Source organism: Anser anser (assembly GCF_964211835.1).
Source record: "Anser anser genome assembly, chromosome: 7".
Taxonomy (NCBI): domain Eukaryota; kingdom Metazoa; phylum Chordata; class Aves; order Anseriformes; family Anatidae; genus Anser; species Anser anser.
Window position 1 is genome coordinate 25680487 of NC_139727.1, and position 24689 is coordinate 25705175.

The 24689-nt window shown below is 34.9% G+C and overlaps 1 protein-coding gene across 2 annotated transcripts in view; it reads left to right on the plus strand.

Annotated features, from left to right (window-relative positions):
- DNTT (DNA nucleotidylexotransferase) overlaps positions 1–24689 on the plus strand; it is a 114647-nt gene that overhangs the window by 27594 nt on the left and 62364 nt on the right. For both annotated transcript variants that reach the window (XM_083844007.1, XM_083844008.1), the window contains exon 7: positions 257–389. In XM_083844007.1, coding sequence (XP_083700133.1) covers positions 257–389 — 133 coding nt within the window. The remainder of the gene's footprint in view (positions 1–256; positions 390–24689) is intronic.

A 24689-nucleotide genomic window follows, 5' to 3' on the forward strand; every position in this document is an offset into this window, starting at 1 on the left:
AGGAAAAGACTTCTGAATAAGATGAATCAAAATATATTTCTTTGCATAATGTGCCCTGAAACATACCTATAGATTCAGGTTCAAGGTCAGGCATTTCTTCTTGCTGCTAGTTAGGATTCTCTTGTCCTTAGTACAAACTAAGTGGCTTGACTTCCTGGTGAGGCGTGGCTTTATATTTCGCACTGGGCTTACATAATGCTACGTAGATTTTAATATTCCACAGAGTGATCAGCACTTTTTTACCTTTGATTTCCAGGGTTTCTCTACTATGAGGACCTTGTTAGCTTTGTATCTAAAGCAGAAGCAGATGCAGTAAGCTTGATTGTCAAGAATACTGTGTGCACGTTTCTACCAGATGCTTTAGTTACCATAACTGGTGGTTTCAGAAGGTGAGTGAAAACAAATGAGCTCACTTAACTGTTTCATTCAGGTATAGACAAAATGATGTTGATTTCTTGGAAAAAATCAAAGAAACTCAGTGGGAAAGCAACAGAGATTGTTTTAATTTATTTTTTTTAAATGGGAGAGCAATCCTATGGCATTCCTCAATACCTTTGTTTTATTACTATTGATGCTGTTTTGTCAGAACAAAATTAATCTAAGAGCAGCTTGCTGGAAAAAGGATGTTCAGATCATATAATATAATGGAGTATATTTTTTTCCTCTTTTAGTGGATCTGAATTCCCAAGCCTGAGACTATTGTAAAGCCTTGCTTGAAACAAAGACACAATAGCTTTAAGGCAAATATTTGAGCATGTAGTCACATGAGATTGAAATGTAGTGAGATAGAGCTGGTAGCATTAGAAGTATACTTTGCAATAAGTACTGACAAAATTGTATATACACTAATCTCTGATCTCAGAGGTTCTTTCCTATCTGATTATTTTTCCTAAAGATGTTGGTCTTGCTCTGTAAAACAAAACCCAGAACAGCAAAGTAATGAGAAAAGGAATAGTCTTCAGGAGTATCATCTTTCTTGCTCTGTACTCAGTCCCTCAGTATGTCTGCTTATAGCACATCATGCTCATAAACCAAAAAGCCTTACTCAACATCTTAAGTTTGCTGCTTAATTTGTTACTTTGTTAATTTTTTAATTGGTTATGTTTTTAAAGGTAAAAATATCTTTCAAAAATAGTTAAAATATCCCTTTAAGGCTCAAAATATGCAGTTCCATCACTCTTACACAACTAAAAAGGGTATGAAAGGAAAAGACAGAATAATGTTAGTAATTCATGTCTCACCTGTGTGAAATAATATTGTGGGCCTAGATAGACTCATAGACTCACTCCTGTGCAAAAGTAAATATAAGACAAATATAAGGTCTGTAATATTTGGAATTGCACAGTGATTGTGATAAATGTATTTCATCACCTTTGTGCAACCTAATGATATTTATAGTTATTCCTTGCATGTCCTATATTTATTGTAAGGATATTTGTGGACACCAGATACCTATTTTCTATAAAACAGCATCATCAACAAGAAGCATTAGGCTCAAATATGAACCCTGACCAGAAGTATAAGTGCAAGATTGAGTTTTATATTCAAAAACCTCAAGTGTCATCATTCTGAAACTCCCTGTTTAAGGGGCATAAGATGACAATCTGTTCACACCAATGTCAATCAGTCAGGGGTCTTGTGTTGTTAGTAACAGATATAACAGATTAACACATGCCTGGATAGGTCAGAGAGTTGCAGAGACAGATCTGTTATCACACTGAAAACTCCCAGTTTCTTTTGATATGATGTATTTATGAGCTTTTTTTGGCAGCATAGTTGTTTTCAAGGTTGAATCTCACACATTCAAATTTAAACCCATTATGCTGATTATTTATTTCAGGGGTCTATGGTAGTTAGCCTTCTCTTTTTATTAAGAACAAGCCTTGTATTTCTAAGTGGGTATGTCAACTCAGAAAATAATAAATTTTATGTCAACTCAGAAAATAATAATTTTAAATATCTAATGATGTCTTTAGTAAGTGTGTGTATTAATTACATTTAAAATAGAGAATATACTCAAAATGTTTCAAATGTCAATCCTAAGTGATATTTTATCAGTCCATGGACAGCAAATGATTCAGTGTAGGATTTCTAGAAACTTGATTAAAGGGATTGAGGTAACTTTATTAGGCAGCTATACTTTAAATACTGAACTGCAATGGAATCTGTATGACTAGATTTTTTTTATGTCTGTCTCATGTGGTAGCAATGTTGGACTGAGCTGTAGCAGGCAGCCTGTGTAAGCCACCAGCTTCCAATTTTCAATTAGCAAATTATTACTTGTTTCTTTCATGATCTATTATTTAAATAGATAATAAATAAAATTTCTTTAATAAAATAAGTAGGCAAATTTTATTCATCAAAAAACTTGCATGGATTCTCTCATACCACACCTTGTACACTACTAACACAATGGAAAAAATAGTTTGTGATTGCTCTGAATAATGTATTTACTCCCCAGGACCCAGATTTTTCTTGTTTTATGTAATTCTTTCATAACTGTTGAAGTAGTAGTTCCTTGTATTCTCTGGACTTGACTGGAGAGTTGAAAGTCAGGAATCCATAAGTCCTTAGTTACTCTGCAGGAGAACTGGATGAATTACCAAAAGCAGAATTTCCATTGCTTGATCTGCAGTCATGGAGATTCGGTAGGGATCTCCTTTGGATCTATGTTGTTTATTCAAAAAGCCAGACTTACAAGTTGTTCAAGTAAGACACGACAACTGGAAAAGCTATTGCAATCTGTGCTGTAATCTGATTGAGAACATGTCAAGAACAGTTTCTCTGGTTTTGAGTACAATTTATTTCCTCTTCCTTATTCTCTTGTCACAGCCTAGCCCCAAAATTTTCTTTTACCTCTTCTCAAGGGTCATATTATTGAAGCAGAATTCAGCGTCTGCTACTTCCTTGATGCCTTTTGTTTCTGAATCTTTAATCTTTCTGCCTGTTTTCACAAAACTATAGCTCAGAATGTCTTTAATCAGAAGTATTTTCCTTGTGTCTTTGGTTGGAAGCAGCAGGAATGCTATGTCTAGTTGAAGGTAATTCTCTTTTCAGCTATCTGAATCCATAAAGAGATATAAATACTTTCAATTAACTGAAATAAAAGGTCATGATAGCAACCCTTCACAGCTCCCAGTTTCAATGATCCTTAATTAACCCTGCAATAACTCCCTAATTTGAAATCATTCATGAGCAGAAATGAATAAACTTATGAAGTCTGGATGAGTTTATCCTTTGTTAGTCTCCAACAGAAACATTTAGCTAAGCACCTATAAAACGTATTTCTGGAGTTTCATTTGGTATAGTCAGGTATGAGAAGTTGGTAGATGTTAATTTTTTTTAAATCCTCTTCTGGCTTTTCTCTGGGTCATTTTGAAACAAAACACTGAAATGCATGGAAATACAGAAACAGAACAACTTTTGTGAAATAAATCACAACTATGCTGTGAAGAATGCATTTTGTTATCCATCTAGCAAGGTCTAACAGCTTGATTGTGGAGAAGGAAGTATTGAGTTTGATGATATCCCAATATAAAATATACCAGGGACAATGTTATGAGAAAGACTTGAATTTACTGTGCAGTCCATTTGAATCAGGAATTGGCATGACATGGTTTTCAGTGCTCAGCCTCTCTTGTTGTGAATTTCTAAGATTTAAGACTATTTTCTTCCAAAGTTAATGAGACAAATCTTGAGAGGTGGAGAATAGCATCATATGTCCCAAGTACCTCTGAGGCAGGAGTGTAGTTTAGTGTAATGCGTGTTCAAACGTATAACTTTTAAATGAGAGGTAAACTGAGGACCTGGTCTCTCCCTTAATAACTTAAACACACACACACACACAAAATATCTGGTGAGAATTAATAATTTTTCAGTAGCAGTAGCATTATCTCATTCTGCATATTTTACTGCATGTTGTTAAAAAAGAAAAATATTATTAACAATGTGTTAATCAATGTGTTAATGTTGTTATTAATAATATTACCATTATTGACAGATTGTTAGTAATGACAAGCAGACAGAACTTCACGCTAGGTTTCATGGCAGTGAATAATCCGGTTTTCCCCCTTTTTTCCCCTGTAGCTCTATGTTGGGACGTGGTTTCACAATGATTTCGAGAAAAGCTTGTCATGGGCTAAATCATTATCATCCCATTCTGCAACATCCTGGATTTTTGTTAACTTTATTTAGCTGTTAATATTTGGTTTTACCACAAGAGATGATCTAGACTGAAGGCTTTTCAAGAGCAAAAATGCTTGGAAACACTTGTGTAGCTTATGGCTTCAGTCACTGTGCTGGCTGTTTATATCCCAACTTGCACAAACACAGAAAACCATTTTAAATAGAGAAGTTCAGAAAATGATTTGGAATAAGAATTAAATAATACGATAAAAATTATCATGCTCTTTTACTATACCTCTGGTATGGCTTTCTGACAGCCTTTCTGCTTGCTTTGTCCATACGATTCACAAGTGATTTACAAATTCGGTTCCAGTTTTCTTGTGTTTCATGTAGCACCCTCAGATGCTTGTACATAGATCTGCAGTGGCAGGATGGTTGTATGAATTTTGTAATATGTTCAGTTCTGAGAACTGTTCAGAAGAAAACAAAATACATGTCGACTGTGCTTTGTTTATACAACTTTTACCAGCAGCATCGTCTGAGCACAGGCTACAGGCTCCACAGTCAGAGGCTACAGCAGCTATAGAAAATGAGGATGGTTTTTCTGCCAAAACCAGCAGAAGTTAACCCACCACCTTAGGACTTCTCAGCCTTCTCTAGAGTCATGTTCAAAACCAAAAATCTAAGATTTTTTTTTCCCATCTGTACTTTTAATAACCTGTCAGCTGAGTATGTAGGAAAACATTTTTTTTGTACTGAATAATTCTGCTGTTGTGTCATTCTTATTGGATGACTTCTGAGCATTATTGTTCTTCATTCTGTAGTCATAATCTTTATATTCAGGAACTGTTAAGAATATCCATGGTACTGTAAGAACTTTGTGGAATCCGCTGAGTACCTGCTCTAGAAGGAACTCTATGTCTAATTTCTCATGCCTTTGAGGTGAATAATACTCCACTTATGCAAAAGCTCCCTAGTATACAGGAAAGACGGTCCACAACAGGAAGGCAAGAAGAACTGATTTACAGATTTCCTGCATTAACTGAACCATTAGAAAGATTTACTTATTTAGCCAGCAGAAGTCCCCATTAACCTTGGCCAACCTGTAAAAAGTGCCCACAACTAGCCAAGGGTATTCTATGTTATTTTGGTTCATTGTGATGCTAAGTGATTGTGTCATTGTGTAAAAATCACTGAGATTTTGCTTCTGTACTTTGTTTTAGGTAATTTTTCATATTGCAGTTCTTAAAGAGGTGTCCAAGTGTCTTGGGCAATGCATCAAATTAGAATAACTAGTACTAGTCATGTAGTATTTGCCTGGGCAGGAGGATAATTCCTTCAGACTGCATCAGTCTTTGGGAAGTTTTATCTCAGAATCTCTTATTTTTTGAATTCTTTTCTAACAGTCTAATTGTGGATCACCGTCTCCTACCTTGAATTTTCTATTATCTCATCAATCAGAATTTGAGGCTCTATAGCATTTTAGAGTAAGGATTGCCCATGGTAAGGTAGTGAAGACAGCAAAGGAGAGGCACAGTGTGCCTCAGTCAACAGCACTCCTTTTGTATATTGCAATGCAAATGTTTCTTTCTTGTGTGCAAAGACATTTCCTACAAGGAAAAGAAAAACATAAAGAAATGACATAGGATCGGACTCTGGTCTTTCTAGATGTGTATCAAGAAAATTGATCAAAGGTATCCTACCTTTCCATCTCAGAAATAAAGTAAAATGAAATAGCTGAGAAAAAGAAACACTTACAGGACTTATGTTACAGATGCTCACATTGATGAGTATCTAATGTTATTGTGATACCTTCATTTCAGAAATGGGACTTTCACGAGTAATCTGGAATCACAATTATCTAACTGTATTGATACATGCTCATAAATGAGAGAATGTCAGATGTAATTCATGAAATATATTACATTTCCCAAGATCTTGGTATACATTCAAGACTTTGTGGTTTATCTAACTGAGATAGGCATGTGGCCTGTGAGTGAATTCCTTGATAAGCCCTGATGAAAAGCTCCATTTGACCTTGTCATATTGGGATACTTCCAATAAAATACTCAGCCACAGCAGGATGCAGGGGTAGAAGCTAGAACCCTTGATGTAACTCCAAATCTTTGTAAGGTTCTGAGAAATAAATGCATTTGAAATCTTGTTACACAAATTATTTTCTTTATGTTCAGATCTAGGATTAAAATAATACCAGACTTCAAGCTAATTTAATTAATTTTGCAAAACTTGCTTTCATTAATGTTTTAGATTAACTCATAAGCAGAGGCTCCTTATTCTACTCACTCCCTGCATTATGTTGTATCTTTACATGCATATGCATAGTGAATGCATTTGCAATTTTCTTAGAAGTATTTCTATGCTTTTTGCTCCAAAACCCAAGTATAATAGGGGAAGATATAAGCTGTACCCACCGCTTTGCCTGTGATAAACTATTGTCCATTCTGGATGGGGCTTTTGCCTGGGCACTTTGCCTGGGCACCGCTTTGCCTGTGATAAACTATTGTCCATTCTGGATGGGGCTTTTAACCCAGAGATCTTCTAATCTGATTTGGTCTGTCCTTAAGTTTAGCAAGTCCGGTTCACCTCACCCAACTCCATGAGTTTAGAAGTGTTTGACCTTGAGGTTTGCTCTGAATAAAAATAGTCTATGTCAGGAGTTAGAGACACTCCAACAGGGAAAGAACAGAAGTTGTCACTAGTTTCTGCTTCAGCTTTCCCATAACTCCTTGAAAAATAAGCTGAGGAAGGAGAAAATAATTTTTATCCAAATTAATGGCTAACCAAGTCAAGTTAGAAGGTAATCTTTTGGGGTAATTTAGATGCTTCCTTTTGTCATTAGAACTTTGAGGTTTGCCTTGAAGTTTCCATGATAGTCTACACCTCCACCTCCTGGAGTGGATTTGCAATAAACTTAACAATATTCAGTGTTTTTTGTTTCATATCACCACTGATGAAGTACTGATTATTAGTATAGTACTTATTAAGTCAGCCAAAGTAATGCAAGCAATTGCACACACAATGGTATATGAAAGCACAGATTATATTAGGTCAGGATTATTGCAACAAAGCCGTCTGTATTGATATTGTAAATTTTTTAAAATTTAATTGAAAAAATGAGAAAGAAAGACAAAACCAAAGGGAAAGGTGCTTTCTTTTCAGGCAGTCAATCTGAAATGTTAGTTATTTACTGATACATGATCAGATTTGTTACCATTTTAATTCCAGACAAACTTTTAATACAAAACTTACCTATGGCTAAAATCTTTAAAATTACTTGTTTGATAACTGTTTTGTGCTATTTAGAGTATTTGTTGTTATCTGGAATATAAGGAATATTGGCAGTAGTATTTTCAAATTACAGAGGCAAACCTGTAGAAAGAGAACTTATCACAAGTAAACAACAAGGAGTTAAATAGGGTATTGTCTTAAAAATAGATTATTTCTTTAAAGTTCGCACGAAAGTTATTTTTCGTCCATTTGATATTCAAATCTCACATTCGATGTTAAAATGAAAATCAATGTGTGCAATTAATACAAGACTAAAATTCATAGGACTCGAATTGTTTTTCATCACAAATGGCAAGTAGGTTGCTTTATCCTATAAGAAGCTATTCTAACGTGTATGAGAGAAAAACTCCAGTTGCGTTTAGGTTAAGTTAGCTACTTAGATCAATGTGGCCATTATCACAGGCAGAGATGTCCTGTTACAGAGAATTCTGCTGATAGATGTGGTAAACTGCAGAAGTTTAAAAGCAGGAACAGTAAAAGAACAGAGTCAGAATAAGAGAGAGGCTTGCTGTAAGCAGATAATTTCTGCATGTATGTGTACGGTAATATTACACGTATATATGACTGCTTATATATGAAGAAAGCAGAATAACAGATAATCATGTTATTCAAAGATTTTTTTCTCCATTTGCTTTTTTTCTGATTTGCCCTTAAAGGTCACTTTCAATCATTTTTGATACATGAGGGTCAGTCATTTGACAATTCTGGGTTTCTGAATTATACCGAAATATTTTTAGAATGCTTGCCACTTCATAAAACCAAAATGTTAATGGCTTCACTAAGTCAAATTAAATTTTAATGACCATGGTTTAATTTTTCTTTTAGCCCATTCACATCCTTTAAAAAGCATTAAATGTGATTCAGTTGTCTTCTAATATCACAGCTGACCTGAATAGCCTTTTCAATTAGCCTTTTAGATGAAGCAGATCTGATACATTTTAAATAAATAAAGACCTCTCTTTATTGGTTAAATGCTGATATTCACAGCTCATTTAGTCCATCTATTGAGATGCAATGTCAAAAGAACAACAATTTCTTTGTGTAATGTTGGTGAAGTATTTGTAGAGATTAGAGAGAAAAAATCACAGCATCTTTGCTTTGTAATTGAACGGAATTTAAGAAAGAGGAACTCAAAAAGATCTAAGTAAGATTTTAAGAAAGATACATAGTTGAGAAATGAGGTAGAGTTGTTAGCCAAGAAATTATATACAATAAAAGTTTGTTTTTTTTGTTTTTTTGTGTTTTTTTTTTTAATAAATGGTGAGAAAAATAGTGAGCTAACAGTGCAGACATCCCTCATGAATTTATTCTGACACCTAGCAAATAATCTAATCTCTGATGTTCTATGCGTTTTAAAACCTGTTAGTTCTATACTAGTGAAATATGTTTTAATCTTTTCATGGATTATTTTAGTGTTTACAAAGTTATCTGTCTATTAATTGTACAAAAAGTGATGGAAATTGTTAGAAATTTACTCATTCAAAAGCATTTTTTTACACTTCCATAATTCTGTTTGACACTTATTCTTATTTTTGGATGACAGTTTCTCAAAACCTTTGCTATGCAGTAGAGACTGACTACTGTGATAAAACCTTCACTGCGTATGGGGGCAGGCGTGAGGAAGGAGGTCTCTGGGTTGAATGCTCAGCATGGGAAATAACAAAAGTGACCTCGGGTGTCTGTTATATTGTCTGGGTTGTTTGATGAGCTAGGATGAGGAGGATTTGGACTGTAGATGTATCATTTTCATTTGTTTTCATTATCAAACTGCAAAAGAATGATATTATCATCAGCTAGGAAAAATTTCAGTCCCGACCAGTTTTGTCCTTTTAGTTGCTTGTAGGAGTATCAGATTATAAACATGCACAAAAGTACCTTGTTCCCTCCTGATGTAAAGTCCTGGCTCTAAAACACGCCAATCTATCCTGATGGCTGGCTCATTTGAATCACCTAAATGGAAAGAAGCAGTGACAGCTGTCAGTACAGATAACAGCACTCCAAACACCATCCACTTGTCCAGTGGCACTCTTTAAGATAATATACTGTTAGGATTCCAAAATGTTAAAACAGGTTTTGTATTATTTATACAATTTTCTAGATAAGCTTGCCAAAGTGAATGTTCTGAAGTTATGAAAGGGAGGTTATAATCCAACTATTTATTCTTCCAATATACTGATGAAATAAATATACTTAGTAACCTATATTCTGCTGACCATTCCCATTTTAATACAGTTAGCAATAAAAATTATTGTGATTTTTATTATGCTAGGTTAAAATTATTCATTCAACACTTGGTGGTGGTGGGGCAGAGAGGCAGGTAACCAGATACAGAGCATTCTGATTTGCTAAAATTGATTTATCGGTGTAATTTTATGTGCTGGAAAATCTGTTTCCTATGCTAACCTTGAACTGTTGCTCTTCAAATGTTTTGGTAATTTGGGAGTACGTAAGTATGATTATGTCATGGGGGAATAAAAGCTGTTCTAATTAGAAGAACAAGTAATTGTTACCTGACATTAACATGAACAGAGATATATTCACAGACTGAATAAGCTTCATTTTCAAAATCTGTGGAGAGAATGACAAGTAATTCTTCACAAGAAAATCTCAGGCAAAATCAATGATGATAAGCTTAGAACTATTCTGTAGCAGAGTTGTGTTATATGTGTTGCATTTAATTCAAAGTGCATAAAAAAGTGCTCAGACGCAGTCTGCAGACGTTATTTTTCATGCTAGTGATATTAGTGATATTATACACTATCCTGTCATAGGAATGTGCTAAAGAGAGAATATGAACACCTAATTTTCAGTAAGTGTTTGACTTTATCACATGCTTCTCTATCTGTAAGAAGTTCTAAAATCACAGAAGATTTGTTTTTGGAATTTTAATGGCTTTTCACTTTTTTTTTTTTAATCTTGAGGAACAATAAAATTTGGATATTACAGTTTAGGTAATGTTGGTTAGCTGGAAAATATCTGCTAAAATGTTTAGAACAGTTGTCAAAATTGAAAAAAAAATGTCAAATTGAAAAAAAAAACACATTTTATTTGAAGAACTGGACTGAAACGTCATCCTGTTGAGTCCTGTAAAGGCTATAATTCAAGTGATTTGTACGTGGAATGAGTTCTTCAGACAGAATTTCTCTTTTTCATGAGTAGCCTCAGCTATAGTGTTCTACTATATTGTGTCATTTCACCTGAAGACCAGTGGTATTGTGCATCATAGAAAATATAGTCAAGAGGCACAGAAATTCTGTGAAGCACTGTGATAGTATTTCAAGAACATTTTGATTTAGGGTTTGGCCAAGAAATTGAAATAACAACTTGAATTAGGTTGTGTCATTATATTTTTTTCCCATTTATATTTAACTGTCCATGTAAATCCTTTTGCTTTCTCACATTTTTTGTTACCAGCCCTGCTAAATCTTTGTTGTAAATCATAGATTCAGAGATTAGAGAATAAACCACCAACTATAATTATCACTCAGCATTTGTAGCAAAACCAAGTACCAGCAAATATTGTCCAGTCATTATTGATTTTTGATGATGATTTTTTTTTTTGCATTCTACATCAATATTCCTGGGAGGCATCAGCTTTTCAAGTAGTGCTCTGAAAAGTCACAATAATCAGGGTGTCTCTTGGAAATGTTTGGCATGAAGACAGGTAGTATCATTGATTTTTGAAATGCTCAGCTAGTGAATTTAAACAGATGGATTTTAACTCTCTGGCCAGGAAGTATGTTGAAGTAGAACATTTAGATTGCAGTATGTGTAAAACATTTGCTGTAAACGGATGAGCACTGGGGGTTTCACAGGCTGTTTCACAAATAAATAATGATAGGGTAAAATGCGTTCATAATGGTACATAAAATTGGTAAGTGAAAATATTCTAAAAGTTATAGAGCATTAGGTACAAGGAGGACTATTAAGTTAGTGGAATATATTTAGGGAAAGATGAAATAGTAAACTAAAAAGAAAGATAAAAAAGATTTCAGATAAGGTGGCAAGATAAAAGAAAAACAAATACTAGAGGTCAAAGCAGACATGTACATGACCTTGATGAGACAGGGTGTCTAGTCTATCCCAGCCGAAACCAGGACAGTTGTATAGTTCTGTTTCTCAGATTTTCCTCTGTAAAATAGTTTCATTGGGGTCATTTGATAACAGAGGATGTCTTACAAAATCCAAGTAGCTCAAGGTGTGAATGGAATGAAAGGAGACAGCTAGTAATCAAAAAGTTGTTTAGAACAATTGAAAAATTTCCCTTCTCTTTCAGAGGGCCACATGTAGAGCTTGGAGAAAATATTGTCCACAGTTAAAATCCTTAATGAGCTATCCTTGTACCGAATGGAGGTGAGGGAAAAGGCTTTATGTGACCTCATTATTGTTTCTGAGCTTTGTCTTCTCACTTAGCTCAGGAAGGGTCCGAGTGCAAGCAAAAGCTGAAAGTTCTGTTTTGGCATGTGAAGATTTATCTGAAGAAACAGTAAGCTTTCTTTGATAGCTGCTGTTTATGTGGCTTTGATTCAGCTTTGGTTTGACTCTGAGCTCTGTTCAGCAGGTTCTTCTGTGACCATTTTCCCCCGTCATGACTGTCCCTAGACTCTTTTCCATATGTACCTACAAGGATATAGGTTTAGGTGGGAAAGGAAAAGCTGCCACAGCAGTTTAAATAGCTCACTAACCAAGTCAAACATACAGTCTTTGAGGAAGGCTGGCACATCATGTTCAAATACTGAACACTTTTTTTCCCCCTTTCTTTGACTTCAGTGAATGTGCACTTAGAGCACGTGATCCTGTGCAAATATGTCAGCAGCTGTAAGTATCCCACTGAATTTTGTCTCCTCTCTGTTCTTGGGGCATGGATCTTCATAGAAATGAGAGACCTGCAGAAGAAACTGGTACTCTTGTCCAACAGAAATCAAATAAAAACTCTGCCTGCAGTCCCAGACTAAGTTTCCAGCAGTAAAATCAGCTTTAACATAGCATTAATGATGCATAATTCTGATTAAGAGATTTAATTAATATGAAAAAGAAAAAATGGTGCTAATGATGTTTAGTCAGCTTGCAGTCAGACGTGTATAGGTGTACCAGAAAACAAATGTCTTTTTCTTATTTTGTTTCAGACAAGACAATTGTAATTTAGCATCTCTTTTAAACATTTTTAAATCTCTTCATAAACTCTGGTGTCTGTCCCCAAGCAGCAATCCAGGAGAGGATTGAAAACAACTCATTACATTTTGTCTTTGTAGTCCTCCTTGGATGTGTCTTGCTTGTTTGGAGATCTTTCTTATGCATCAGATGTTTTCAAGTATGTTTTGTGAGTACATTTTACTTATTAACGTTTCAGGGCAATTATACCAGAGATGAAGTTATTATGAATATTTTGCTATCTGTTAGTGAGCAGTTACCAAGCTGAACAATACTATGCTATGATTCACTGTTTGTAAAAGAGATTTGACAGACCCAGATACCAGGCAGCTCAGGGTTCACAGGATAAAATGCCTGTTGTTTAAAGAGATTAAAACACAGTTCTAATTATAATATGTATTGGTTTTACTACGGTTTTATTCCTAGAATGCTGTCGTGAAAACAGGATATTTGTAGCAGAGCTTACTCACTGCTAATTTACTCTGAAGTCAAAGTTTATTGTAGGCTGGTTAATTCCTGTAAAGGTGGTTGACAGTACAAAGGATGACATTTTCCTGGCAGATAATATGAGGAAAGGTGCAAGTATCAGTGACCTTGTATTATGCTTCAAGCAACCAGAAGTTATGTTTTGCAGATCCCTGTGAGCAAGAGTAGCCATAACATTTTAATTGAGTGTGACATGATCATGCTAGTGGTGTGTGGACATGATAATGAGGAGGTAACTGCTGACTTTTTTTTTTATTATTAAGATGTAAGTCAGAAAGGACATTTTCTACATGTCAGATAACAAGGAAAAATTAAAATAGTTAAAAATAAATTGTGTAGGCAATGCCTGCTATAAGAGGTTGCCAGAAATAGTCCTTTTTGTTGCTTTTAATTTCAGGACGGTGGAATCTATTATAGATCGTTGCTATGCTGTGGGAAAGTTGGATGGAAATGTTTCAGGCAATCTTTTTGAAGAATGGAAAAATCAGCATTAAATAGAGAGCAGCAGATCTGATAAGATGCACTCAGTTATAATCATCAGCTATGATAGCTATAGGTAATGAGAGTATGAAGACACCTTTAAGATGCCCTATTATTTGGGGGCATATTTCAACCCAGTGCAGGTTGAAAAAGTTAAGATTATATTCAGGAAGAAGTCGGATCAAGAGTTTAGAGAATTATGACTGACTCACTGAGTGTGTCTTTAAAAGTACACGGGAAGAACTCTATAATGTCTGGATCAGGAAAAATGCCATGGAGAGAACACTCAAAATTTTGTTCTCAGACAGAATATCTCCATGCCATGGTTTAGGAATTAAAGAAGTTGGCTAAGAACAATCACAGAAAATTTCAATTTAAGATTAAATCAACTAAGGCAACTTCATAACCTCCTTAGATTAATGGAGGATCATGTCTTGAAGCAAAGCAAGGGAATTTTTTAAAGGAGGGTAAAAGATTTCACTGTGGTGAGATTTAACTTAAGGAAGAAGGTGGATTTAATGACAGGGTTGTTTACACTTTAGAAGGGTTTTCTGTTATGCTTATACTTGTAGAGTACATTAGTAATGTTTCTCTGTGGAGATGCGGTGTTCCTTTGCCAATACACTTTAAATGATTTTCTCAAATGGAATAACCTACATTGGCCCAAAAGGTATAACTGTTTCTGCTCCAGGGAACTGCTGGCTAATAGTGGGATTTCACACAGCATGGCTATCTTTGCAAAACACTGATGCTGGCCAAGTTGACAACTTCTGAATTTCAATTTAAGTTTGAAAACTGATTGCAAAATGGGTGTAATTTTATCCCATAATTCTGGTGTAAAATATGTCCACTTTAATAGTAAATATTATTTTTTCTATAAATGCTTAGTTTTCTAAATATGTCCCATAAGAGTAAACTCCTCTTCCATCAGACAGAATTAGTAGATTACACAGTCCAAAATACATCTCAGACAAAAGCTATCTGATCTCCAGATTATGGCTTCCGTAAAATTCCCAGCTACCTTACTTGCAATAGGGCTATATGAGTATAGTCATGGAATTGGATATATATTGTATGCATAGGTAAGGGATTGTATATATGCTTCAAGTTTAAACTACGCATAATATTTTTTCAGAAGTACTTTAGCAAACCTTTAGTTTCTTGACAGACAGGAAACCTAGACTCAGAATCACTAGCCTGCAACTGTATGCTAGCAACCACACAGTAGTTTACATTTGAAATGAGTAGATATTATATTCCATTATACAGAATAGATGAATAAAATACCTTAAAATAACCGCAAATAGAGTTAGACATATTGCCAGAAGATGCCAGAAAGTTCAACTTTATAAATCAGTTTTTTAATGTCTTTGTGACTGACCCACATGCACAAACAATTCCTTGTGCCTTGTGCCCCTCAGACATCGCACCACCAGCTCAAACAGAAGTCTCAATTCTATTTTATGTTAGAAGTTGGGGAAAGTGAGGTTGGGGGGAGGGTGTTGTCTCCCACCCCCCCCCCCCCCCCCCCCCCGTGATGCACGTAATCTATTTCTCAGTTCAAGGAATTTTAATAGAAAATCTGTCATGTTTGTATAAATACCAGTACAGCTCAGCAGGAAGCACATAGGAACTTTTCTTTTTATGGTAGGTTGATTCTACAGATTGTCCCGTCACTGCCAAGTGAAACCCAGGCTGAGCATCTAATATCATTCAGACATTCTGAAAATGCACTTTTTTCCTTCCTTGCGTGAGCATTAATATTGTCTTTTAAATCATTTAAAGTGCATGTTTTGATTTTTGGAAATGCCAAATTAGACACGCATGGAAAAGAACGTTTTGATGGAAGTTCCGTAACAAAGGGATACGGCAAAGGTAAATAATCCATTTGAAACTCTCAAGGGAGTTAGCTAGAGAGAATTAAAATGAGCTGGGATTGAAAGCACATTTTAACTCCACCACCAGAAAGCTTCAAAACAGAAAAAACTGTTGCTATGAAGTGATTTGTTAATTTAGCTACAGTGTCAGTATACATTTTTTTCTTCTTTCAAAATAAAATATATCTTAAATATTATCTTATTCATAATTTCATTAATGTGTATAAGTAGAATATAAATATAATTCTGGAAAAGTATATATGTACATATTTTGGACAAAAATCTAAACTAGTAAATGGAAACTGCCTTAGTTGCAAAATCATTTTTTCCACTTAAAAAAAAAAGTGTGACTAATAGCTTCATAAAAGCATTTTTAAAAATATGCAGCTTTCATAATTAATAATGCAGGCTGTTGTCTACTTATTTCAGTAAATAATTTGAATGCAGCTGACCTTTTTGTTTTCTCTGCTGCATTATTAATAATGCTGAAGAGATCACTGGGTTATTGTTTTAGCAATATGTATTTTGCTTAGCTGAGGTTTGGGTTTACAGCTAATGTTGTTTAAAATGTGACACTTCAGTAGATTATGTGCCAGTTCAGATAGAGCTCCTCCCCCAGTTCTCTTTTTTTCACTTTGTTTCTATGATTTACAAATCCAGAATGTCACTTGTTTAGTTCTACCTTTAGGGAGCTGGAGTACATGTAGTATTTACAGCCAGCTCTCGATTACCCACATCTAAATACCTCATAATGGTAAATTTCATTCTGTGGCAGAACAGTGTGTGTTGAGTAGTGCTGGTCACCAGCTACCTAAAATCCTAAAGTCCTAAAATTCTTAGCCCTCTCCTTTAATTATTTCAGATTGATTTCTTCTTGGAGAGAGTGAGAGGCCATTTCCTTTATCTTATATATATATATATATATTTTTTCTTTTTAAATAAGTTCATCATCTCAGAGGTACCCAAAACACCTGGCATTTTTGAATACACTGATGTCTTTGTTTCATTCTTTATAAGTAGAGGTAGTTGAATTTCCTTGGTTCTCGGTCTAAGGTTTTTAAGCCTTTGAATTAAGCCAGAAGAGGCTAGGCATTTCAAGTTATCTGAGCTGTCTCTTATCTGAGATTAGTTATCTGAGTTATCTGAGATGTCTCTTACAAATAACAATGCATCTTATTTCTAGTCTACCCCAATTCTTCAATACTTCATATGTATTGGAATGCGTTCTTTTTTTTTTTTTTCCTCCTCCCTGCAGATTTCAGAATTAAAATTTTACAGTTTTTGGTAACTGCAGATATTGTACCAGTGTCATAGAGTTTTTCTTAAGAGTGAGATTTTGCTGCATATTGTCATACAATATGCTGACAGTAGAGTTTGCACATGCAAAACTGGATAGACAATTTAAGATTAAATTATCATCTGCATACTCTTCCATTTCAGCAGAATACATGAGATCTCAAATCCACATCAGAACTCATTGGAGTGGATATTTTTTTTTTTTTCAAACAGTGTTGAAGAGGCTTTGCTTCAGCATTGATTGGCACTCAGGAGAATTTATGTATGCAGGAAGTTTCTATGATGTCATTTGAAATGCTTGATTGGAATGGGGTATAATTTAAAGGATTTGCCAAGACAGCAGAAGTAAAACTTCAGTAATGTATTTTATGACTTTAAATAAAACTGTGACAGATTGGTATGGTACATTTCATAAGCTTTAAAAGCTTGAAATTATATGGACAGCTTCCAGGTACAGTTGCATTATTTACATGAAATTGAGACAGCACTCATGGTGATTCAAAGCTTAAGCATAGTTTTGTTTTGGTTGGTGGAATAGTGAATTTACTTCAGATAAAGAATTCAGGCAGTCTAGAGCTGTTAGTAGGAAAAAGTCTTGTGCACAAGCCAGAGATAAATATACAACATCAGGGTATAACTGATGACAGCCACATTCAAGCAGTTTTGCTGGAAGCTGGAAGACAATAATGCCATCCAGGCAGTGCAACTGTTATAATATCTAGAGATAGCTCTACTTTCTAATTAAGAAGTAGGTGGTTAAATTCTTACATGGCCGTTAACCTATTTTTGAGTCTCTCAGTAGAAAGTAGTCTGGTAGAGGACAAGTTTTATAATCGATTTTTAAATTACATAATAAAATTAATTGGAATTTATTTTTGATGACTATTTTTCATGCAATTTAATTTTCTGTTTTCTAACAGCTCTGAAGTTGAGCTAAAGTAGAAAGGAATTAATTTTATAGTGTGAGTAATGCATACAAAAATAGGTCAACTGGATTGTATGTAATTTTATTTGTGGAATGCTTTCAGGTCTTTTTTTTTTTGGTCAGGTCTTCAGATTTTGACTATTATACTACTATTACATTTTTCATGATGCACCATAACATAATATTTTTCTTGTACATCCATGTATAAGAGAAAACTTAAACAGGTTTATTTTAAACAGAGTATGCTATGAAATGACCATTTGGCTGAGTCTACAGAAGTCAGTACATAAACCCACCATTCATCAATAGTTCATTTCACAAGACAGGGAAATAAATCTTTTCAGAGTTTTTGCATTATAATATTTTTAACCCATTAAATAATTTTTAGTGCAGATAATCTGATACAGTTGTACAAGTTCAGCAGATAATTTAAATTACCAATACAACCAGCCATTTAAGTCTTTCAGTGAATAATCATTCCGTTTTATCCCTTTTTTTTTTTCTTGCTGTGTGAAAGTAATGTCAAATAACTGCTAAAGCAAAGCTTGAAAAAAGACATCAGCATGACATGAAGAGAAGTAGGCAGGTATCTTGTACGCTGAGAAATAGTTTCATTTGGATCAGAAAAGAAAGACAGTAAAGCATAGCATACACTTGGTCTTTGAAAATTCATTTAACGAGAACCAAGGCAATGGCACTCATTGCTACACTCTTTGAGGCAATACAGTCACTGAAGGTGAAATTAGGTTTTAAGTAAGATTTAACTGGTATTTCACAAGTTTCACACTGGTTCTCCTAACTTCAGTGGTTTTCACCCACACAGCACAACTCACATAAATATCTGTAGATGTGATCCCTTTTGCTACAGTAGGTGACACTTCTTTATCCCAAGTTAATACAAGAGAATCTCTTAATTAATGCATTCTCTACATTGTTAGGTATATTCTTGAAGTTCCTCTTTGAACAACAACTACTCATGCTCCACAGTGTTGATAATTGATATCCTGCTGAATAAATAAAAACAAAAGAGCTTGTTTTGTGTATGGAGTATTAAAGTTATATTCCCTAATGTTTTGTAAGTAAACTTTCTGCTCCTAAAGGGGAAGGGATTTTTCCATTGCTTCTTCAGCGCAGAGCTGGATTAACTTCAAAAATAAAATAAATGGCTTCCACAGCTATGGAGAATGAATTCTGCCTCTGGTGAATTAGAATTAGTGTTACACTGGGCAAGAAAAGTAGCATTTTAATGAAGTGTCCACCCTCAAGCATGTCTCCTAAGAAGACACCTGTGAACCTTTGCCAAATACTTATGTAGCTCAGCTGAGTTTATGTCGAATAACTTAGCTGTGTGAAGAAACTGCTAAATGCTGTCTTTGGCAATTTAAACCTTTGAACAGAAACCTGATTTATAGCTGCCCAGGAGAACACTGGCTCAGTTTTCACTATTTTGGAGACATTCTAATCTATAATTATTTTATTTTTAGATCAATACAAAAAGTAGTTCTGCAGACAAAGCTACAACAGCATTCTTTTTTACCCACAAAATGCCTCAAAAGGAGTCAGAGTATATCTCATAACTGTACGTTATCTTTTCAGTTAGATGTATCATGAAGTCAATTTTACATTTAATTGTCTTTGCTGGTAGCAGAATTTATTTCAGTTAATTTGATTTGATTATTGCCATTTCAGCCATTAATCAGCATCCTATTAAACCATCTCACAGCTATTAATTATGCCCCCAAAGAGCCCTGTGCTTTACAGTCAGGGAAGAATTATCATTGAGGACAGGGATTCCAGAATTTCTTTTGATATGGAATACACAACTTGGATCAGTTTGGGTTTAGATTTCTAAAAAAATTTAACTCCAATTTTTCATCACCTGTCCCATGCTTGTGCAAATCAAGTCCAGGAGGGTGACTGAAACACCAGGCACTAAAATCAGAGTCCAGCTACAAAATATATGTACTACAATCTTTGGTAAGTTTATTCTCTCTCCACTGTGATAAATGGTACAGATGAGCCTCCTGACTATCCAATTTGATGAACTATAAAATGAAATCTTGCCACTGGTGTCCTCATTGGTCTTGCGTCTCTGTCATGTTTAAGATGGAAGTATGAAGTCCATGCACCTAAAGAGCAAGTGAAGTTGGTAGTAGAGTTTTGCATGGTCAAGTGCCCCTAGTTTATTCTGACTGAATGCTCCTCTTCCACTCTCCCTCTGCTGACAAAGTAATCAGAACATGGCACAAGTCAGACTCGTGAACAGTTGCTCTCTGCATTCTGCTCTCTCTGTTTTCTCTGTGTCAGTGTTTTTGGACTGTTAACTTTAGTTGAGCTGCTTTTGCACTTCAGTGAGCATTTATTTTCACACTATCTATTCGAAATGTATGTGAATCAACATTACATTGGCACTGTTGAATCTAAATGTTCTTTTGAAAATGTGGAGCTGACTTGAATATTAAGGACAGCTGCTCAGCAAAAGCTGACAGTGATTTGAAGAACAGCTTGTGTGTGGTATATGGGGTTTAGCTGGTCATTTATGATAGCAATGGGCTGGTATGATATTTATGTTACTACTCAGGCTGTTAATACTTTGTGTGGTATTGATCAAATACATAACAGAGAGTTTCTGAGGAAACAACCTCAAATAAATGTTACACAGCATACTATTGTAATTTGGAAGAACATTTCTGTCACAAACAATATTTTTTTAAACAATTTTTTTTCCTAGCTATTGTTGCAGATGCTTAGAAACATTCTAATTTCTTCCATTCAACAAAATCCTTCATCCTGAAATCAGCATTGCAGAAGTCCTTTTACAGATCAGGTTCTGTTCCTTTCCTTAGAAAGTGACTTGTTCTTACCTGTCACTGTATTAATTATATACCTAGCAAAAGTCAATGCCCTTTCGAGTCAATAAAGCCACCTACTATAGGTCTAAATTTCAGACCTGAAAAAAATCACAAAAGACACTATGCTGAAATAATCATTTTCTAATTAAATACTGTATTCAGTAAAGCCACTTAGGCAAAATGTTCTGAGAATTTTACTTATTGGTCTACTGTGCATTTGTATTTTATTAAACTGCTAGTAACTTTCACCTGAATATGGAAACCTTAGTATAGCTATTCAAGAAGGCTTTAAAATCTGTAGTGTTACAGTTGAGGAGAAATCAAGAATGACATCTCTGATTACTTTGTAATCAATGAAATTTTTCCCTTCTGGATATTAAGCAGTCCAGGATTTTACCTTCTGTGTAAGAGCGGTAGCAATGTCACCCTTCAGTACTTTCAGCTTAAAGATATTTTTTTTTCTTTGTAGTAGGGTTTACTAAAGAAATGTAGGTCTTCATCATTTGAATGACAGTAACTCAGAATTATTTTCATATCTGGCTGTTAGAAATCATGCATCTCTACTTCAGGGTTTCATCAAAGACTGCTTAGTAAGCAAACCCACAAGTGTTCAAAGTACCTGGGATTTGGAATAAAAATTTCTGTCCCTCTTTTTCTGAGAAGGCACATACTGGTGGAAGACAAGTAGTAGATGTACCTTAATCAGGTCTGCAGTTACTAGAGACAGAATTACTATGGTACTTCTATTTGGTTGAACTCGGGTGATGTCAAATAATAGCTGTACGTTGCCAGTACAGTGGGTAGCAGAGCAAGAGGATAAGCAAGAGCAAAAGGATACCCCCCTAGAGTAAAATTATGGCATCAATATCAGAATAGACAGAAAAATCTTTGAACTCTGTATACATGTGTGTGCATGTTTGAATGTAGCTGTAATTGTAATGTTTGACTATGTCTGCATGCTGAAGCTACTAGAGTTTTCCCTCAGGAACATGTATGTTATGGCACTTATAAACAATTTGTTTGCTATATCTAAAAGGGGTGATTGTGCTACTACTTATCCAAGCTCTGTCATTGCTGCCTAAACAAAAGTTCATTGTGCTGTATCACAATTTGTCCATTTCTTCAGCTTTGTGTAATGTTCTGCAACATTTAATCCCTTTTCCATTGACACACAATCATCACTTTAGCAATTACATTTGATCTTCCTAGATATTTTTGCATGTTGCTCATCTGTATTCAAGGAAATATTCAAATGGCCTCGCATATGTTCAAATCACTTGGGGATGTCTGTCTAGAAGCTGTCCTCTTTCCATTTCCCAAAAGAAGAATGCAGAGAAGATGGCACTTAACATGTAACGAGTTCTAATGTTTCTTTCCAGAAATGGTGGAAAGGAAAATGACAAGGACTTGTCACTTTTTAAATTGGCTTTCAGCATCTTAGCTAGTGTCCAGCTTGCTTTGCAGATGACTTTCAGCTGCATTCCTTTTAATCTGAGCTCTTTGGAGGGAAGGGAGATTTGTATTCTGTGGTATTTTGTTCACATTCTCCATATGCTATCTGCTCTATGTAGTTCTGGTCTGAGGTTTCCTTAACAGATTTTCCTATCTTTCTGAATCAAAACGTGATTAACCATTAAAATGGTCAGAGAAATAAGAGTTTAAAAATCTTAACACATTTATTATGAATATTGGTTGCACAGAAATTCCTGATGGCCTGTTTTTTTTTTTTTCTTCCTGTATTTCCTAATAGCAATTATTCTCAGACAGCTATTTCATAGCTGTAGCTTTTTTTCTAATTCAGTGTAAATTTTGCAAATGATACAGGTAATATATCCATTAGCATTTTTAATACCTCTTCAATCTGCTGAATCTGAATATTAATATTGCTTTAAGTGTATTGTCTTAGTAAACACAATACAGTTTCATCAAACAGACTAACTCAGAATATTATCTAATACCCAAATGTTTAAGAATTTATCTTCTTTCCTACACAAGCCATTTTTTTCCCTACAGTTTTAGCAGGAATAAAAGTTTTAGTCAAATAGAAGGACACCTGAAATGTCTATTCCAAATCCCTTTCTGTTCTCCATTATTTGCAAAATATAACAACTTCATTGTTATAGTTTGTGGTAGTCACTTGAGTGTATGATTTGAAGATTTGTTATGTAATTAATTATACATAAATAATTTGATTAATTCCATGAATCCTGCCCACTTCAATTTATATTTCTTCCTTAGTTAATATAGTTGATCAGATATTGAAAATGAGCACGTGCTAGTTTTCAGTCCTCCAGGCTCTTACACAAATGTTTGGCTTCATGCATGTGGTTACTGCCTCTGATATCAATGGTGGTGTGCTATGTGCAAACACTGAAGGATTTAGCACAGAAATACAAGTTGGCCAGCTTGTCTCCAGTCCAAGCTCTGAGAGCGCCCTGCCAGTGTGCCAAAGTCATCTCTGGTGATTTTTCTGAGCAGATTTTGAAAACCTTTATTGTCTTCTGAATCTTAAGTGTCTTCTTCCCCCCAAAAGGATTTTCAAGTGTCCTCTTTCTAAGACGATTTTAAGAGTTGATTAAATTAGGTAGCGAAGGGTCAAAGGTAGAGAAAAAAGTGTATTTTAGACTACCTTGGAAAGCCTGATACTAAAGTGGATTCCTGGTCAAAAACTTGTAGCCAGACTTCTAATCAGAAGTCAGACAAATAATTTGTTATTTAGCAAGTAAGGACAGATTTGAGGTAAATCTTTCATCTCAGAACTGATTTCATATAGAATTAAAATCAGTTTTCCTTGGGGGGGGGGAAGAATTTTATTCAAGGATTTATCCCATTCATTCTGGTTTATTCCACAGCAGGGTAACTGTTGGATTGTCAAATGAGAGAAAACTTTATGTCTATCAGAATATGCTTCTTGGAACTTCTAGAAAACAGGTACATTTTAAAGAGCTGTCATGGAGAAATAATGAGTGAGGTGCACCCAAGAAGAAAAATCCAAGAACACAGAGACTATAAAATCAAGTTAGGAGAGAATTCCAAGGTAACAGAAAATACCTAGATCTGAGTATTCCTCCTTAGCATTCCCATAGTCTCTGAATGCCAAACAAACAGACAAGAGTGAGAACATCACAGCAGTAGAACATAAAATATTTTAAAAACGTGATCTGTAGTGTGGGGGAAAAAAAAAAAAAAAGAAATCATACCGTGGACCAAAATGATGAAGACCTGACAGAAAATCAGGGATAGAGTAAACCAGTGAAGAACAACCATAGTATAGAAAGCTTAGGTGGAAAATGCAGGGTTGTTTGTATGTACTGTGAGTGATTACATACACAGAGCAGATATTGATACCATCTGACTGTAGTAATGCACTGCTCTTGGAGAACGTCTTCACGGCTGAAGGGAGCTGATAGAGAATATGCTGATGAACAAATCTAGGACTTAAACAGCAGCATGTCAAAGAAGAAACTCCTTTACTTAGTTTGCAGACAAAGCCCAGCATATTGTGGCAACACTGAGAAGTAATATTTCTATGAACCACATGGTGTCAATAGTAAAGGTAATAATATATCAGTGTTATGGCAGGTCCATCCAAAGGCATTGTGCTGCCTGTGAGCTACTTTGTTGCTTATATTTTCTAGAAAATGCTAAGCATTAAATACACTTACTCTTATGAACATAGGCTTTTGATCATTTTGTGTTTCACCCACTTCAAGGTCTTGCAACGTTAAGAAAGACTTGCAGTGATATCTAATGCAAGCACATACATGGAAATACAGCATTTTCTGCTGTATCCACTTGAACTCTGTATAAGCACAAAGCTTGCTGAATGGTTTTCAGGGCTTTGACACGTAACTCACTACTGCAAAAAGGTGGCTTAGCTCCTCCATTAGTGAAGCTTTGTGAGTGGTAGAGAAATATCAGTACATCTTTTCTCAACTAAAATCATTTCATGAGAATTGCCACTGATATGGCTTAGCTGCTGTAGAACATCCTGAGGCTTCAAAATACTCTGCATACATAATACTCAACAATATCTAATCTTCTGTAAATTTCCTTTATAGAATAGGACAATGTAATTATCCTTTACTATATTATCATTTCATCCATTTATTTAAGTTTAGTAACAATACTTAATGACTTGGAATTTAGATTTTGTATTAAAACAATAATAGCAAAAAGCAAATTCCA